This window comes from Neovison vison, chromosome 10 (assembly GCF_020171115.1).
Source record: "Neovison vison isolate M4711 chromosome 10, ASM_NN_V1, whole genome shotgun sequence".
Taxonomy (NCBI): domain Eukaryota; kingdom Metazoa; phylum Chordata; class Mammalia; order Carnivora; family Mustelidae; genus Neogale; species Neogale vison.
The window spans coordinates 36,865,357-36,884,603 of NC_058100.1; the positions used below are offsets into that span (position 1 = coordinate 36,865,357).

At 39.9% G+C, this 19,247-nt stretch overlaps 1 protein-coding gene across 2 annotated transcripts in view; it reads left to right on the forward strand.

Moving 5' to 3' along the window:
- FMN2 (formin 2) overlaps positions 1-19,247 on the forward strand; it is a 366,439-nt gene that overhangs the window by 85,335 nt on the left and 261,857 nt on the right. For both annotated transcript variants that reach the window (XM_044267009.1, XM_044267010.1), the window contains exon 4: positions 6,675-6,730. In XM_044267009.1, coding sequence (XP_044122944.1) covers positions 6,675-6,730 — 56 coding nt within the window. The remainder of the gene's footprint in view (positions 1-6,674; positions 6,731-19,247) is intronic.

Genomic DNA, 19,247 nt, shown 5'->3' on the forward strand with positions numbered 1-19,247 from the left:
CCCTTTTTAATGTCCAATGCTTCTGAAACATGGCTGAGTGTTCACTAGGGGGACTTCTACTCCCTGAAATGAACAACAAATGAGAGAGCAGAGTAGGAAACTTTGTCCCATGTAGGGCTCAGAAGTTTTTGGAACATGGTACAGTTGATCAAGGGCCAAGGTCTAGAGTTCCTTAATGCATATATCATCAGGGATGAAGGGGTTCTAACATGATAATACCTGAAAATAATCACATAAAAGCATAGTTTTAAAAAGAAAAACACAATTGAAAGTATTGCTTCTGTTAAGTGCACTGTGTTATTCGTGTTAAAAAATCACTTTAACTTCCTGTTAGGAAACAGCCAGGTGCAGATAGAGAAGAATCACCAATTTCACTGAGCCCTCCCTCAGCAGTCGTCCTTGTCTTGTGTTTTACATCATGACTAGTGTCATATTTTCATTGTTTTTCTTCCCTGGTATGCCTTTCCCCACTTTTTCGAAATATTAACATTTTCCTCTAAAATTTTAAGGCTCTTTAAAAAAGTTTCAAAGTATATGATTGCTTTTGTGTACTGGGGGAGGACTGGATGGGAAGCTATTGATCATCTACATTTTAGTTTGGTTAAAGATGATAGTTGGAATTGATACGGGCAACTTTTTAACTTCATTTTCTCGTTATTTGGTGTAGCTTGCAAAATGCCAGATCAAGTAATTTTTAAAATAGTAACTTGTATCCTTTTATAATATGCATTCTTGAAGGGGAGGATGGAGGTAAGTAGAAGATAATTTTGTGTAGTGACTTGTTTTTCTCCAGTTGATCTGTTAAAAACCTGAATGGCCAGATAGCATTCTTTTGTCCAAATGATCTAATGGCACTTTCTTTTTTAAAAATTTTAAAATTTTTAAATTTAAATTTTTTCAGTGTTCCAAGATTCATTGTTTATGCACCACACCCAGTGCTCCATGCAATATGTCTAGTGGCACTTTCTAAACTTTTTCTGCGGTGACTCCATGGGCCATTCTCATTCTGAGGGCCGTACCACTCTCTCTCTCTTCTACTCTGTCAGTCAGTTGTAAGTGAGAGGGTCAGTAATACAGCAAAAACCCTACATAGAATCTGCTGCTTTAAAATATATATATTTGGTGAAACGTTGACAACATAATTATTAATAGGAATGAACAATTTGCAGTACACTTAATGACCATGGCCATACAGTGCTGTGGAGTGACGTCATGGTTGAAACCAGTATTTGCAACATGTGGCCCCTTTCAATTTTAGTTTAAAATAAAAGGGTTCAGTGACTTTTTTCTTTTTGAAGAAGGAGGATTTTCATTTACATCTTAGAAAACTGAAAACTTGTTTCTGTCTTGTGGCTCATTTTCATTATTGATCCCTAATTCACATGTCCAGCTAATGCAGATTTCTCATGCATCTGACTCACATATTTTTGTAATTCCTTCTCTAAGAGAGGCTTTTCTCCACCTTTCATATAATGGTGAAAGAACCAGCCCTCCTCTATAGGGATTTGAGGTGAGGAGGTCAAGGTGAAGCCGTGGTGCCTCTCCCCGCCAGTGAGCAGGAGAAGGACTGCAGATTCTTGGGAATCTTTTGCAGTCGGCATTGTCTCCACAGAAAAGCCCAAGGTGTGAAAATTGACCTTTTGAAGCTACAGAATGCCTCCTGGAAGGATAAGGCTAGTTGGAAAGGAAATTAGGAAGGAACATTCTGAAAGATTTGGTGGTAGAAACATGGATAAGAAAAAAAAAACAAAACCTTTCCATTTATCTTGTTTCCTCTTTATCTTTTCTCTCTTCATTTTTCTTTACTTATATGATGCAACACCCTCTGTGTTTCTTTTTTTCCGAGTCCCATGGCATTTTATTCTTATCTGCATCATTCATATTACTTATGCATTATAATCTTTCTGTTTGTACATATCTGTCTTCCTTGGAAACTCCCCACATTTCAAGACCTCTGGGCACACAGTATATGTTTAAATATTTAAGCCAGTAAATTAAGATCTTTTGTTGAAAAAGATCTGAATGAATATCTACTTAGCACATTCATGGAAGCATTTGAGGGAGAGTTTTGTGTGTGCTGAAACAGCCCATGGACCGTTTTCTGGGCTCAATACCAAGTTTCAAAAGTTATTCGCTGATTCACAGAAATCAAAGAGATAATTAACTCCAGTTTTCAAATTTATGAAGACTAGGGGCAGGGTGTCTAGATGTGTATGGGGAATTGATCGTTCTTACTGTGTTTTAGAAACATCAAGCCCCTTATCTTTCTCTGAAAATGTAAATGGCCAAGAGGAGTGCCTTCAGGAAGGCAATCTGGGGACAGAAAGTCGGGAAGGAAACTATGTGCAAAGAGACTTGGTAGAAACGTGGCAGAGACTTGTTAGATAGAAATGCTCTAAGTCGTGCTTACAGCTGGCTGAAGCAGAGCCACCCATCTTAGCTCCAGAAAAGATTTGAGCAGCTTATAAACATCTAAGCTCTACAAAAGAATTACAATGGAAATTAAGTCGAAGGGATTTAGGATTGAGCGATAAAATGAAGCCAGGGCAAGGTCGAGCGCAAATGTATCGCAGAAGCGCTTGGAATTTGCAAAGGTAGGTAGAGATTTTTCCTCAGGTTTAAAGCAAAGTGGGAAGCGGGGACAATTCTATAATCATCCCCTGTGTCCATGAGGTTAAAAACAACAACGTCTCAGAGACACACTTTTCTGGCCTTCTATATAAAAAATAAGCGTTTCTGATGGTTGCGCGTAAGATTCTGTGTGGTACAAGGCAAACAGTGTCGTCAGCTCATTTCCAGGAGTAGCAGTCTGGATGCTTTAGCAAGTGTTCAGTTGGGATAATGAAGAAATTCTGTAAGGAACCCAGGAAGGTTCTAAGGATAGTGTTCTATTTCTCCGCTTCCCACTTGATCAAGGGATGAAATGTGCTGGAAGAGGCTGAAAGATTGACCGTGTCTCCTTCTCCTATAGATAATTCTTCCTCCTCCTCCCTTTCTTCTCCTCCTCCTCCTTTTTTTTTTTTTTTTTTGTAATTTTGGCTTGCATTTCTGTCTCATATATGCAAGTTCAGTCTTGTGTATCAATATCCTTTGTTGATAACGAGGGGCATATCCCTACGGTGAGATCATCAAATAAACAGACCATAGGGTGGGGCCCTTTTAGGAGAATCACATGTTTAGCTCCATCTTCATTTATGGAAGGACGTGGCATACCAGAATTAAAAACATCGCCCATTTATTAGGCCGCTAACCATAAGTCATACTATTTAAATAAAGTTGAATAAGTTCTTTCTCAATTAAATTGACTAGACTTGAATCAAATTGCTGTATATACCATTAAAGAAACTTTTTAAATTATCTTCTGTAAGTGCCTTTTTACTTACAGTGTCAAACTGTCTCAAGACTGCTTAATTCATTTTTGGAAGGCATACTTTAAATGCTTTAAAAGGGTGATTTAATTTATTTTCCATTCATAGCAGAGAGGTATATTTTATTTCTCTGTAAAACTCATCCGATATGTTTTGTTTTACAAGTCATAGGCGTATTTTGTGATGATACAGAGATCATTTCTGAAACATATTTGGAATTGTGGGGAGCCCAGAATTTTAGATTATCACTTATTTAGAACACTTAAAAGTTTTGCCAGAAATGTTCTTTCTCCTACTTTGCTTCACAGTGATGTTGTTGTTGTGTGTGTGTTTTTTTTTTTTTTAAACAGTCTAGTTTCTGAATTCTTAAAAAGGGTGAGAGAAGGAGTTGGCAGTTTAAATGTACCTTTGAGAGGGCTCTCACTGGGTTACTCTTTAAAAACAACCATCCTGGTTGATGAATATGTAATGGGAACTGTCCGTTCCAGAGCTGAGTGGAAGGCAATTCCCAAAAGCCTCGGGACTGGAAGAGGAGGGTGTTGGCAACAAGTGTCAGGGCCGTTTGTCCCTGAGGTGATCATTCTAAGAATGTTAGAACTAAGTGGATTTCTCAGATCGACTTGCCCCAGGACCCTAGCCTTGAGCAGACGCTTGGAAACCAGCTTACTTCTCATCTGCTGCAAACATGTCCTTTCCTCCCTACTCCCCCGCCTCGGTTCTATCTCCTGCTTCTCTTTATTCTCTCCTTCCTGTGCCGCCTTTTGTTTTTTCTCTTTCTTATTTGCCTTCTCCTTAACTTTTATTTTTCTTTTCTCTTCGTTCTCTTCATTTCACCTTTGTTTTGCGCTCCAGTTATTCTGTACTCTTTCATGGTAAAATCTTGACACTCTAGAACTCGTGTGCTTCAGTTCATGATTTGGAAGAGAGCATTTTGCCATAAATTTCTCTCAGATGTTGTAAGACGCAGATTCAGAGAAACGAGTCTAGTGGGAGATGCGGTTGGGGGCATGAATGCAACTCGGTCACGGTGGAATTCGATGGAGGGAAAGGAGAGGTTTGGGAGAAGGAGGATTCGGAAGAGTGACTGAGTGTCCGCCTAGTTCGTTGTTGTAAACTGGATGCATTCTTTGCCATCAGACCCCAGAGGTCTGCTTTTTTGGGCAGGTCACCAGGCCTAGGGCTATAGGGGAAACACTAGGAAACGCTGTGTGTATTTCTAATGCAAAGAACTCACGTGTTCCCTCCCAAGATCCTTTGGGTTCGCCCTGTACTACCCAAATAGAAAGAAGAGGGAGAAAAGTGTTTCCCATCAAAACAAAGCTGCTGTACGACCTTATCTAGAGCCTGTTGTGTTTGGGGATATGGAGGTATGTTGTGTTTGGAGATATGGAGGTAACAAAGAAAAAAAGAAGTGTTCCAGAGTTTGGATTTGCTAATGTTAACTGCTTGGTTGGCTTTGATGTTGGGATCCTTATTCAAAATCGGCTAACTCTTTGGTAAGTTCAGTGTAGAGATCTGTCAGTATAAGAAAGAAGAATCCCTTTTCCATTACCTCGGCAAAGTCAGTCAGTTGTCTGGGGAATTGCTTGCGTTCTAAGGCCACTTGTTTTAACATTCTGTTGTCACAGTGACATCTGTTGGTAAGGGACTACTTCATGCTCTTCTCAAAGATTTTTGTTTTGAAAGATAGAGGTGCAAGAGGTAGTTAAAGGCAGAGCGATAGTGTGTTGCCCCTTACAAAATCTTACTCCCCTTTTCCCTTTCCCAGGATACCCTCTTGCACGGTTTCATTATTTTGATCACTCTTTCCATTCCTTCCTACAATGACTCAGCGGATATTTTAAGCACCTTTGTGTGCCAGGCACTCTTCTGGATGTTGGGGATAGAATGGGAAAAAAGGACAAAAACCCCTGTCTTATGTTCCAGTAGAGAAGGAGCAATAAAAATTAGGAGGCAAACAAGCGAATTCTGTAGTATATTCTGTGATGTTCCATGTTAGGGAGAAAGTAAGAGACCGGGAATGAGGAGGGCTAGCCGTGGGTGGGATTGCCACTTCCTTAAAAAGCGTGCTGGGAAGTCTGGAATGAAGCCCCAGGGAAGGGGTCAAGGTTGGGTGGGGGAGGGGCGCAGGCTGGTATCCCACTCAGCAGAGACCCTGCGGAGGGAGCATGGCGGCAGGTTGAAGGGTAGCGAGAAGGCCCGTGTGGCCACAGCACAGTGAGCAGGTGGGGAAAGGCAGAGGTGGTCAGAGAGGTCAGGGACTGTGGACAGATGAAAGGTCAGTGGGCCCGTGCAGACATGGTGCTTTCATCTCAGTGAAATGGAAACTTCCAATGTTATTTAAGGACATGTTATAAAATGTAAGTGATGGGCACCTTTTCTCTTTCTATAGCATTGTCACAGGTGTCAACTAAAATGCTGCTAAATCAGGAATGTCTAGATGATTCTCCAGAGCGACTGCTGTTTCTGGTCAAGGGTCTCTTCATGCCGTTGGGGGTGGGGAGCAATGGCTCCAGCTCCCCCCCCCCCCCCGCCGTTGTTCATGTTATGCGCCTCTGAAAACATCAGAGACTCTTTCCCTCCCTCTGTACCCTCCCACCCTAGGTGCATGCTGTAAAATGCGAACACTGGACATGAGAAACATCGGACATGACAAGTGGTTTTCACACTCTGGTCCGTGGAGCGCCAGGGATTTCTGAAGGCCCCTCTGTTTTTATTTTTTGTTTTTAAGCTTTCACGCAAGCTTCACTTAGAAGAAATCTGTCCCTTAGCTTAAAAAATAATCCTGAAATTGGTTATCCCTTAGGTTTTCCAGCATGAATTTGCAGTCTCATAGGCTCTCAAGTGACACACGAAATCCCTTCAGAACCGCTCATTACTAAAGCCTTTTGATAGAGAATTTAGAAGGTAATTTGTCAGTAGGTAGGTAAGATGATCGAATTCTCTTTCCAGATTGATGAGTTGGCTTCTGTCGCTTACAGACTTTAGCTAAGTGAATAATACAATAAGTAGGTACTTCCTGGCACAAAATAAAGCTGGCAATTTAGAACAATAATTATGGTTGATGTGTCAAGAAGGACATGAGGCTATTCTAATTTTAAAAATAATGACGTTAGTTGTATATGTGATATATATACTGAAAAGTAGTCGTGTCCTCATAATACAGAAGTATAATTGGAAGATTAATTGAATGTTTTGGGTACTTCTGGTTAAAGATATGTTTTAGTTAGTTTTGTTTTCTGATTGAGGAAGTGGGGCAAATTTTCTCCTTCAACATACTGACTGTCTTCTTCTTTTCCAAACCAGAATCTCAGTCTGCTGTTTTGGAAACTCCAAAAAAAAGTTCAGATGCTGTTGAGCGGGTAAGAAGAGTTTATTAGGATGTCGAATCCTACTCTCTTTCTTTCTTACTTTTTCCCTTACATGTCTTAAAATGGTGACAGACTCGGATTTATTTTTTCATCTGCCAGCTAGCTTAGGCCACCCTTATTTCTCTAAGCCTTCAGGGGAATCCAGTCGGGTGGAAGGGGATGTTTTCTTCCATTCAGGCTTGCAAAGAAAATCAGCCTTGAAGTAGAACTGAGTACAGGCTTTTTAGAAGCTGCATCGTTCTCAGTCTGGCCAAAGAGTTGAGCCTGACGGCAGCTGGGCTCCAGCAGGAGACGGTGCCATTCCAGATACTACGCCGAGATGTGCCTAACTTAGCTAATAGTCACACGGATATGAATTAAAAAAAAAAAAAAAGCCAGAGCTTTTCTAAAATCAGATCATATTATTAAGTTGCTTTGGTGGATGAAACATTAATTTCTATTTAATTTCCACAGAAACCTTTTTTTTGGTTACTAAAAAAGCCAAATTGTCTGTTTTTTTCCTTATATGAAAATACTATTAAAGAAAAAAGACTACAAGAAAGGAAAAACTTATACAGAATAGTAAGTGTGGATAGCAGTTGTTCTTTTGGATACAAAACCATTTTTTAAAAAATGTATTACTACTTTCTCCCAACTAATCTTTCAAAAACAACTTAGTACCAGAAATTATTACTAAGAAGAGCCTCTCCTCCAGCATGGTTTAGTCCAACAGAAGACTCTCGTCAGGTTCTAGGCCCAGCTCTGTTTCTGGATAGTGTAACAACATACTAAGCTATCTGGGACATAGTATTTTTCTCTGTAAAATTAAAGAATCTGATCGTTTTTGAGAATGTTTCCAAGTTTAAAAATGGCTTCCCCTTTAGAAAGCAGCAGTCCTGTCTTGTTCATGAAAAGTTGTGCTCCCCCTGGAGGAGAAGTGAGGATATAACATTGGTCAAGAGCTTTATTTTTTAAAGCTTAACTCATACTTTTAAAAAATACAACTATAAAGTTATTATGATATTACTGACACCTACACTATACTTTTCATTGCTGTGGCTTATTTATTTTATTACTGAGAGTTTGTACCCCTTAATCCCCTTCACCTATCTTACTTATCTGAAACTATTACGTCAACTATACTTCATTAAAAAAAAATAATAAATGGGGCATCTGGGTGCCTCAGTTGGTTAAGCATCTGACTCTTGGTTTCAGCTCAGGTCGTGATCTCAGGTTTCTGAGACTGAGGTGAGGCGTGGAGGCTGCCTAAGACTCTTTCCCTCCCTCTGTACCCTCCCACCCTAGGTGCATGCTCTCTCTCTAAATTCAAATAATAATAATAATAATAATTCAGAAATGTAGCTACATTGGCCACTATTTTAAGATTAAGGACACTCTTAAGGGTAGTGTCATAAAACATGTTCTTCTAGCTTTTTGTGAGAAGAGACCCACGTGAGGTCAGGGTACTTGGAGATGGTTGGTGTTCTCAGCTGATGATTATTGAATTAACTGTGTAATGATGAGCTAGCAGGGAGTGAGATGAAGAAAAATAAAAAGAGTAAAGTGAAATAAATTCAGAAATAATTAAGAAAATATTGTCTTCAAATTATCCTCTCATTTTCACAGCCCTTTTTTTTTTTTTTTTTTTTTTTTGAGACATGACCAAGTCGTGATCTGAGATAATATATTAGATTTTTCTAAATTCTTATTTCCAGGGCATATGTAACTGAATTTTTGTTATATATGATAATGCTGAAGAAAGCCTCAACAAAACATAATCTATATTATCAAAAATGATAAACTGGTACAACATTGCTCTATGTATTAAGATCAAGATGTCTATTCATGTGTGTAAAATTATAGTGAATTTTCTATTTCTCACGAACTGTGAACCATGGTACAATATATTATAATCAGAAAGCCTGATGCCTTGGGTGATTTACAAATGTTTGATGTTACAGTTTTGGAAACTCAAGGGAGAAATAGATTGATTTAAATTTCACATCTTCTTTCCTTGTTGCCAGTGAACTTTCTAGAAGCTAGAAAACACAATTAATTGGAAGGAAACGATATTTGGAAGCAATCGAGGTTAAGTCCTCAACAATGACATCGCTTACTTTGTTTTAAGTTTACTTATGGATTGGTTCTTTTCTTAGATATACATAGGTTTCGTAAGTGCTTAAAGTAACTGGCCATCAGAGATACAGGAAACGAGAATTAATTGCCAATTTACTGTGTACATAACTCTTTCACTGTATTATCTTATGCAATTCTTACAATAGTCCTTTAATGTAACTCTTATAATTCATATTTAGCTGATACAGAAAGAGATGTTTATAGTAATTCACCTACTTAGAGTCACAAAGTTAAGGAAGAGTTAAGAGCCAGGATTTGAATATAGGTCTCTGATTTTATACCTCATGTTGGCTACACTATGATTAAAGAATTATACTTTTACATGAGCATTTGCCCTATGGCTATTGCCAAGGGCATTAGATTGTAGATGAGAAGTTTATTTTAAAAATTATTCTATTACATTTCAACTATATCATTTGTAGGGGTCAGATGTCGTGATATGTTTCAGAGGCACATGGCCTCATTAGTTTGCCGATACATTTTTACGTTTCCGTAGAACTTTGGTATGCTCAAGTGTGCCAGTTTGGCTAATGTCAGTGTTTCACTGCTCTTAAAAAACAAACAAACAAACAGACACACAAAAAACACCTTACAATTTTATTTTCATGTAAAGCATCTTGCTTTTTTCTTCTTAGTCACTAGATGGCAGTTCTGTATCTCTAAAAATTACCCCTCCTGGAGGCAATGCGAGGTTTTAAGCCAGTTTGTTCTGTATGAATGATGAACAGAAGAGGGTTTCGGCCCATCCCAGGCTGCCCGTTCTTCTGTGGTTGTAATGCGAGATCACCAGGACTGCTTCGTCAGAGGCAGGGAACCGGCTTGGGAAGCGCCCTCTAAGCTTTTCTTCAGATGTGAGTTCAGGCACCTGTTCTCTCAATCTGAGCGCACTGGAATTTATTGAATGAGTTTTGACTTTTACTCTCTCCCCATACTTAATAATTTTGAGAGCTCCATATCCCTAGAAAAAACACATGACTCATAGAGCCTTTTCTCAACTGAAAGGAGGGGAAGGCTGTGGCGTTGCTCGGAGACTGATGCTTAAAGCAAACACAGCTGGCATTCAAGCAGAAAGGAAGAACTGTAGCTTTTTCCCGGAGGGCATTTACTGATGACCCTATGGAATTAGAAGGCTTTCAGATAAAACTACCTTATTTAAGACCTCATCTATTGATTATTTGTTTTCAAGTGATACGCTCTGAAAATCTGCAATGTCAAAAGGATTATTAAAAAAACAAAACTGTACTAGGACTTTGAATTCTGTTTTATATTTTTTTGGTATTTGAAATACTAAACTGTGAACCCTTTTATATTCTACAATATATAATTATCTCTAAGAGTGTTTGTTCCTCTATTAAAAATTAGGATATGAGAGCAAAACTGGCTACTGCCGCATTTTTAACTAACTTTTTGCTTTTGAAATTATCATTGACCCTTGAACTACATGGGTTTGAACTGCGCAGGTTTCTCTAATGTGGATTTTGTTCCCAGACATGTAGTACTAGAAATGTATTTTCTCTTCCTTATGATTTTTCCTAATAACATTTCCTTTTTTTCCAGCTTAGTTTATTCTAAGAATGCAGTACATAATGCATATGATATACAAAATGTGTGCTTATCAGCTGTTTAAGTTATGGCTAAGGCTTCCACTCTATAGGTAGTTAAGTTTAGGGGGAGTCAAAAGTAATACATAGATATTTGACTGTGTGCTTCTAACTCCCATGCTGATTAGGGGTTAACTGTACATATACAATTGTGTTTTGAAGCATTTTTCCTAAAACAACTCGCACCTTTCTAATGCAAATGGACTAGATGAAAGACAAAGAATAGATAAATAAAATTTGCTCTTTAGAAATTCAAGCTTTGGGTGAGAATTGGTAATATCAGGTGGTTGAAAGTTGAGTCTCTCTGCACGTTATGGTTTTTATTAATTGTGAAGAGCCATGTCTATTACAAAGTATTACTTTATTACAAAGTTTACTACAAAGTATTACTATTACAATAGTAATTTCTTTTTATTAAAGAAAAGAATAAAATAAAAAGAAATTAAACAGTATCAGTGCTCTTACCCCATATGTTGTATTGTTTATATGCAGATAAATTCTCAAAGGTCAGCAAAATGCTTATGACTTGAGATAACCAGCAAAATCCGATCTCAGTCCAATTTTGACCTCCTTCGAAACTGGCTTATACACGCTTCTCTTAGGATCCTGCTCTGATCACCTCCTGGGTCCCCCTTGATGCCTAATTTGATTGCAAACCTATTTGAGGAATTAAATATTCTTTTTTTTTTAAAAATACTTTATTTATTTATTTGACAGAGAGAGATCACAGGTAGGCAGAGAGGCAGGCAGAGAGAGAGGGAAGCAGGCTCCCTGCTGAGCAGAGAGTCCGATGTGGGGCTCGATCCCAGGACCCTGAGATCGTGACCTGAGCCGAAGGCAGAGGCTTTAACCCACTGAGCCACCCAGGCACCCCGGAATTAAATATTCTTTCCCACTGGTTCTCCTTACAGTGTCTGTGATAGTGCTCTTCATGAAATAACCACTCAGTAAATTTATTATTTGTTTCAGAAACATCTTTATTTGGGGACAAATCAAGGAAACAGACGGGAGGTGGGTTAGTTGATGGTGGCTGAGGGATTACTCCCATGTGTCTTGGCATCGGAAAGTTAAGAGAATAAAAGAAGTATCGGTCAGATCAAAAGAAAGGTGTGGGGTGAATTAATCCTGAAAGGATAATGATGAAGACTTATAAAAACAAGAAGCCACTTTTTTGTTGGAACATATCACACCTATCAAAAGGTTGGAAAAAACTGTTTAATGTGAGTTCCTTCTCAACTAAGGCAAAAAGCAATATGATTTTCCATGGTTATTAAAAACCTACAAAATGATGATTTATAAGACAAGTAAACAACTAAAATATAAACCAGGGTAAGAAAAATAGAGGTTAAAGGAGAGCAAGAGAGCGGTGTCTGAGGGGAGAAAACATGAGTCAGTCTGGTCATCCTTGAAGTTTCCCCCAGACTGGTCGTTTTTAGATGTTTCCCAAACCCTTTGACCCGGTGAGCCGGGGGTGGGGGGGCAGCGTGAGAGGTGGCTGGGAAAGGTAGAGATGCAGTACACTCTGGTGAAGGTGCTGACATTGAAAGTGGCTAACATTTGGGCAAGGTATTTACCAGAATATGTTCAGGGGAAAAATTTTTTTTCCGGAAAATATATTTTCATTTTATGGAAACCGTCAGAGAAGAATATAGACATTTTAACTCCAGAAATAAAGAGAAAAACTGTTCTGTTAATTTTCAGAATGAAAAGAAGGTAGCATCTGGAGAACAGTTAAAATTTGAGATGAGAATGTGAGGAAAGAATTGTGCGTTGTTTTCTCTCACTGGGGCTGGGAGGCGGAGTGAAGTTACAGCGTCGCTCCGTTGAGCATTAAGATGGTGGAAACCTCATTTGTGCCAGACGGCGTTGTTGATGTCCTGTAGAGAATGACAAACCGCTCAAGCAACTAGAAGAGCTGAGCCGATAAAAGTTCTTAACGTACAAAGGGGGCTTATCCTTCATTGGACGTCTGTTGAAGTGCTGTGTTCAAGGTGTTTGTGGCAGGGACTGAGGGAAGTAAACGTGGTTACGAGGTCCCAGGTGCCTCCATATCTGACATGATTTGTCAGATGCCACATGATTCTGCTGAGGCGTTTAGTATAATATTGTTTTGCGGAACTTAAGGCGAAAAAGAGGAATATTGTTGAGAAATTGTCATTAAGGACAACTTCTAAGGAAGGGTGCAGCTTGGATCAGGTCTTCAGAGTGATCGTTTTTGGACAGGTGGAAAGAAGGAGACTGAGACTTTGAGATGAGAAAAGAGAAAAAAGGCACAAGAGTGAAAGTGAATGTGGCGTTTTGGCCGGGGGTTTGGGGGAGGACAGGGCAGGCACAGTCGTCCCGGTGACCAGGTGATGTTAAGAAATGGCTCAGTTTATTCCTCTGGCAGCCGGGCTGCTTTCCATCTCCTGGGCCTGTGCCCAGGGCCGGCCTTATCTGTCTGCATCGCTGGGATAGTCCCCAGGAAGGCTCTGTATTTCCCCTCTTAATCCCCTCTAATCTTTCCTCCACAATGCCTTGAGTCATCTTTCTAAAATCCAGATATACTTATGTCTGATATCTGCTAAGGCTCATTTAATGACTGTTCCTAGCATCTGTGAAAGAATATTCAGACTCCGGAGTTTGACATGGAGGCTCTTCCTTGCCGTCCTCCGTCGTCAGCCTCCCCACCCGCCATTTCCTACGTTTGGTTTGTTCCAGTCTTGGAAAAATGCCCCAGTTTTCTGAAAAACAACCTAAGATTGGGATGCTTCATATCTGTCTTTTTATATGTTTCTTTCGTACTCCTGCCCTTACCCCCTTTAAAATCTAGTTAATTCCTGTTTATTAATCTAAATTCATGTTAAATTTTACTTCCATTTAGACTTCAATCTGGAGAGTCCTTTTGGCATCCCTGCCCTGGGACCCCTGTACTTACTTACTTTCCCATAATGGTTGCATTTTGCATGTCTCATAGACATAAGCTCCTTATAACCAAGACTGTCCTTTTTTTCTTTTTCCTTTCTGTATCAAACAGAGTACCTGACATGTTTTAGGAGCTCAGGAAATATCTGATGAATGACTAATTAGTAGGAGACCACACTGACTAGAGGAGAAGGTGCTTCCTGGGGAGTGGTAGAAAATTTGCCTCTATTCGTACATGGTGATTGAGGATGTGGGCTTTGGACCAGTTTCCCTGGGCATAAATACCACTTATTCTTTTAACTGGCAAATCTGAGCATGGTATCTTACCCTCTGTGCCTTAGTTCTCTCATCTGTAAAGTTTTATCATAAGGCGTTTCATGAGATTTAAATGCCTTAATTTAAGGCATAGATTTAAATGCATTAATTTATGTGTTCCTGGCACACAGTAGGCTCTCAAAATGTTAGCTGGTACTAGTATTGTTGTTATATCTGGTTTGGAAAGTCGCTTTCATAGTTTAGTTGATCATCATTATTCGTAGATGCTGCATTTGCAGAATACATAGCCGCCGTATTTGTAGCCGGCAGATCAGTTCTCACGGGCTTTCACGTTCGTCTGGAGACATGAGCAAAGTGGGAAGCAACTTGAGTTGCCCTACGTGCCGTCTGCTGGCCGAGGGGGAACGAGGTGACGCTCTGCCTTCTCGTTTCAGCTCATACTATGGACAGACACCTTCTTGCAATCCATGTGGTGCCATATTCCTTGCCTCTTGGTGCTTCCAGTTGGTCTCACTGTTGACAGGGCCCCATGGCGGGGGGCAGCAGGGGGGGGGGCGCTCCCTCGGGCTGGAGAGTGTGACCACACACCTGTTAGTTACGCTTCATTCCGATGGGAGGTACAGTGCTCTTGTGTGAGTACAAAGGCAAGAAAACCCACAATATATATTATGAGAGGTGACTTTAAACAGAAACGTAGAGAAAACAAGGCTATGTATCTGTCAGTTGATGAAAATGTCATGGCCCTTAAAGGCTCGTAGGAACCAAACTCTGCATTTTCCTTAGGATCTATGGCTGAGTGTTCACTCATGAGTTATTCACTCTACAGAGTGTAACAACTGTGAATAATGATCTTTGTATCGATGTAACCCTCACAGTAGTAGGGCAGGGTAGGTAATCGAATATCTACTCTTTATAAGCTATGAAGACCTTGTGAATCGAGTAGAGGATTTAAAAAGACTTCTGCTTAGCATATGAGCATAAGAGCCACAAGTTTTTGAGCAAGAAAGCACATGAGCTGGCATTTTCAGGTACAGTTACCTGGCACGAGAATGTAGAATTAATGGGAGGAGGGAAAGGAGAGCCAGGAAGGAGGACCAGTTATTAGACTCTCCATGTATCCCTTTGGTCAGGTAAGGAGAATCTGAGCTAATGTGCCGATCTGCTGGAAGGGAAAGCAGCAGCCGGAGGTTGGAAAAATAGTCCAAGGTAGCCATATCTAGGGTAGGCATGGACTGTAGTTCTCAAAGTGTGGTCCTTGGGCCAGCAGCGTTAACATTCCTCAGGAACTCGTTAGAAAAGAAAACCCCCAGACCCTGCTCCAGACCTACGGAACTGGAAACTCTGAGGGTCGGAACTAGCAATTTGTGTCTTCAAAAGTCCTCCTTGTGATTCTGGTACACATTACGAGCCCAGAGGATTAGAAGAAGTGACGGAAGGATGTTAGTGCGCCTAGGCAAGCTGCAAGGCAGGGAGCTGGTATTTCTTTGGAAATAAATGCATTATACATTTAAGGAAAATGTAGTATAATCAAAAAGCGATGATAGCTAAGCCGTCACAGTTTGGAAGTGAAGTATTGATGGGACAGGAAAACTAGGAAATAATCATATAGAGATGAAGACTAAACACATAAAAATTGATGTTCTCTCCCACCGTACATAGAGAGGGTAGTAGGCTAAGAACAAAGTCTTCAGTAGACGAACCTACAGTAACTGTACCCCAAAGTGTACAGTAACTGCACCCCAAAAAAAGTCCAAAGGAGGGAACAGAGTAAAAGAAATGGGAAGGAGAAGGTATAAAATTAGACAATGAGAAGAACAGGAGGGGTTACCGGGACAGCGGCTGCAGCAGAATGGCAGGATCGAAAGGCAGCTTTCTGGCTAACGTTTCTAATCCATCCCATTTGACGTTCTCCAAGCCTTGCTTTTTATGAAGTCTTTGATGTTGGAGATTAGTTGGGTGTGAAGGAAGGAAAGTTCTCTCGACTGTTTCTTACTCTTTTTTTTCTGACCCCCTTTCCCAAACACATTACTTCTGCTTTGGTTTTGGGAATAATGATGTTGACTTTCCATCGATCAGATTGTTATCAACTATAGCAGTAAAGAGATGTTGAAAGGAATACAGCCAGTTATGAGTTCTAACGAATCCCTCTCCCTCACATTTGTCATCCCTGCAATGAAGGGATGGGAAGAGAGTCCAGTTTGACACTATGATAATTTCACTAGATCATCTTTTCGTTGTGAGGGTCCCAGAGGTGCTATCTGGGCTCTCTGTGTGTGAAGCTCTTCTTTTCCACAATATGTTCTGCTTTAAGAAGACCTAGGCAAGTTATTTTCTACTTACCGTATGTTCTGATGTTCCCTCCTTTCTTGAAATTCCTTTTCAAACTTGAAATTGTTGGTACTTTATTTTTATCCATAATCTTTCTATTTAAAATCTGGATTTCCTTTCCTGTAGAACCATGTGTAGCTTGTCCTGGCTTATGGTAAATTGGGAATGCCCCTGGTTTGTTCAAAACCCTTAGAATGGTGTTTAGAATTCAGATCATGACAAATAGAGAATTTATATGCTTCTGTGAAGAGTAGGATTTATATTTTACAGATGTCTAGAGGTATCCTAACTTGGCAGTAACATGGCCTTAGAATTTAGCAGAACTTGGAAATCTGAATATGATAGAAAATAAATTTCATATCTCATATTAACACTTACAGAATAAATTATCACAGTGTTAACTGACCAATAGTCTTTTTATATTCCAGGCTCCGAAAGTATCTTGCTTACATTATAAACATAGTAAAGTTTCAAAGACAAAGCAAATTAACTTTTCAGCAAAAGCTTTACTTGAGTGTATTTTGGCTTCCTTTTTGACAGTTTTAGCCTTAATGCTACATTAATGTTTCTTTTTCTGGGAATCAGATAATCTTGTAATTCGAAAAAAATTTTGGTGAACGTTTTATTTTTTCATGGAAACTTGTATTTTGTGATATGCAAGTGTTCAAACAATTTATAAAACTAACTGTCACCACCCACATATAAGATTATACAGGAATAGAAGAATTTTGGCTGATGTATTGTATATAATTGTTCAGCCAAAGTGGATGGCAGACTTTACTACTTATAATGATTTAGGGGATTGAAGTAATACTTTAAAATACAAATAATCTCAACATTGGTAATGTATAAGGTATATTAACTGTTTTGAATAACTAAAATAGATTTGTTATCTTTCTTCCATTTATAGGTCTGTACCCATTATTTGGATTGTGCGCAAAATTATACAGATTACTTTTTTCCTACTCTCCTTTTAAAAATTTTGTTTATTTTAACTTTTAATAGTTAGAACCATTAGTGTTGGGTAAACGGTCGTGCAATTACTGGAAATGCCGTCTTTTTGAAAAAAAGTGCAGAAGTCTAGAGATAATAGAAAGTACATTTTAGCACTGTCAAATCCTTTGAGGATCTGATAGGCCTATATCTAGTTATACCCGTGAGGAGAAGATTAAGTACCAGGCACAGGACACAAGGAACAGGCCCTCAACTTGACGGCTTTCCATGGACCACAGAGCGCCTGGCAGGCTCTCGAGATGAAATCTGAGTTTGTGGGTGGGCCCTGAGAGGACTTTTGTTCAAATGGTCAGAAAATAGACAGTAGTTTTTTCTTGATAATAACCGATATTTACCATTGGAATTTCTTTAATAATCTTTGAAAAAAATGGAAAACTGTAACCCAAATAGAAACCAACCCTTCACTGCTTATAGGCAACACAGCCTTGGCCAGAGAGCTCTAGAGAGCATCTCCGGCGATGGAATCTGTGGTGTCCTGGGAGCAGCCAGCCCTGTGCGAAAGCCCGGGATCAGGAAGGTCAGATAAGATTCTTTGAAGACTCTCGCTGAATTCAAAACCAAAAATCTTAGGTACTTTTGGCTACTCTGTAGGAATAGATGGCTGACCTGATTTTATGAGCTTAACTGCTGTTTCCGGCAGTGGGAAAGGAGGGGGGTCACGCTGACTTGGGCTGGGATTTTGAAGGTAGAGATAGGGTCGTAGAGGGGAATCAGGACCTCAGCAAATTGGTGTTTTGGTCTCTCCACATTGGGATTAATGTGAGAAGCCGGTAGTCTCTCACTCCACCTTTTCCCCATGTCCTTTAACTGTAATAATTATCTCTACAAACCAATTCCCTCCACAAATGTCAGCCTTTCGGCTTTGCCAGCTGTTTACTCTCTGTGAAGTTGTCGACTTCACCACCTTCCTGACACCTCACGGCTCTCTCTGCCATATTCACGGCAAAGTCAGTTTTGAAGTTTTGTTCTCCATTTCCTCTGCCCTTTCCCTGTTCTGGTTCTTGCTCTATTTTACATTTGAAAACCTGGGAAGCGAAGGGGGTGTGTCACTCCCTTATTTCCTCATCTTTTTCTTATCTGAGTGCCCTAGGCGATCACTTTGTTTAAAAAATAAGTTACACAAATGAGTGAAACCATATGATAATTGACTCTCTCTGCTTGACTTATTTCACTCAGCATAATCTCTTCCAGTCTGGTTTGTGTTGCTACAAGAGTTGGGTATTCATCCTTTCTGATGGAGGCATCATACTCCACAGTGTATATGGACCACATCTTCCTTATCCATTCGTCCGTTGAAGGGCATCTTGGGTCTTTCCATAGTTTGGCGACCGCGGCCATTGCTGCTATAAACATTGGGGTACAGATGGCCCTTCTTTTCACGACATCTGTATCCTTGGGGTAAATACCCAGTAGTGCAATGGCAGGGTCATAGGGAAGTTCTATTTTTAATTTCTTGAGGAATCTCCACACTGTTCTAAGAGGCTGCACCAACTTGCATTCCCACCAACAGTGTAAGAGGGTTCCCCTTTCTCCACATCCCCTCCAACACATGTTGTTTCCTGTGTTGCTAATTTTGGCCATTCTAACCGGTGTAAGGTGATATTGAGGAGAAGGCAGTTGGGGGAAATTGGAAGGGGAGGTGAACCATGAGAGACTATGGATTCTGAAAAACAATCTGAGGGTTTTGAAGGGGCGGGGGCTGGGAGGTCGGGGTACCAGGTGGTGGGTATTATAGAGGGCACGGATTGCGTGGAGCACTGAGTGTGGTGAAAAAATAACGAATACTCTTGTGCTGAAAATAAAAAATAAATAAAAAAATAAGTTACAAAAAAAGAAAGAAAAAAAATAAGTAAGATATGTAATAGAACAATATACTCTAATAAATTGACCCCTTGTGAAATTAGGTCCAACCCCAGATCTATCCCCCCTTAACCTGGGCCATCTGTTAGTATCTACCATGCTTTAGTGTGGCCGCCTCCCTTCATGTCATTGTTGGGGGATGTTTTAACCACGTGATGCAAATAGAGTGGAAGGTGAGAGGAAGGTGTAGAATTTCCTGAAGTCAGGGAAGGTGGTTCACAGGAAAAGTGATGGATCAGTGAATACCTGATGGACTTAATTGATTTGGTAAAGATGATCACTGACCTACATCTATGTTTGAAGAGATAAGTTTGCATATCAGAGGATAGTCAGAGGTCACTGGGGAAAAGGATGAATTTCTGCAAAGCTATAAAAAAATGACCATCTTTTCATTTAAGATGTCATATTGT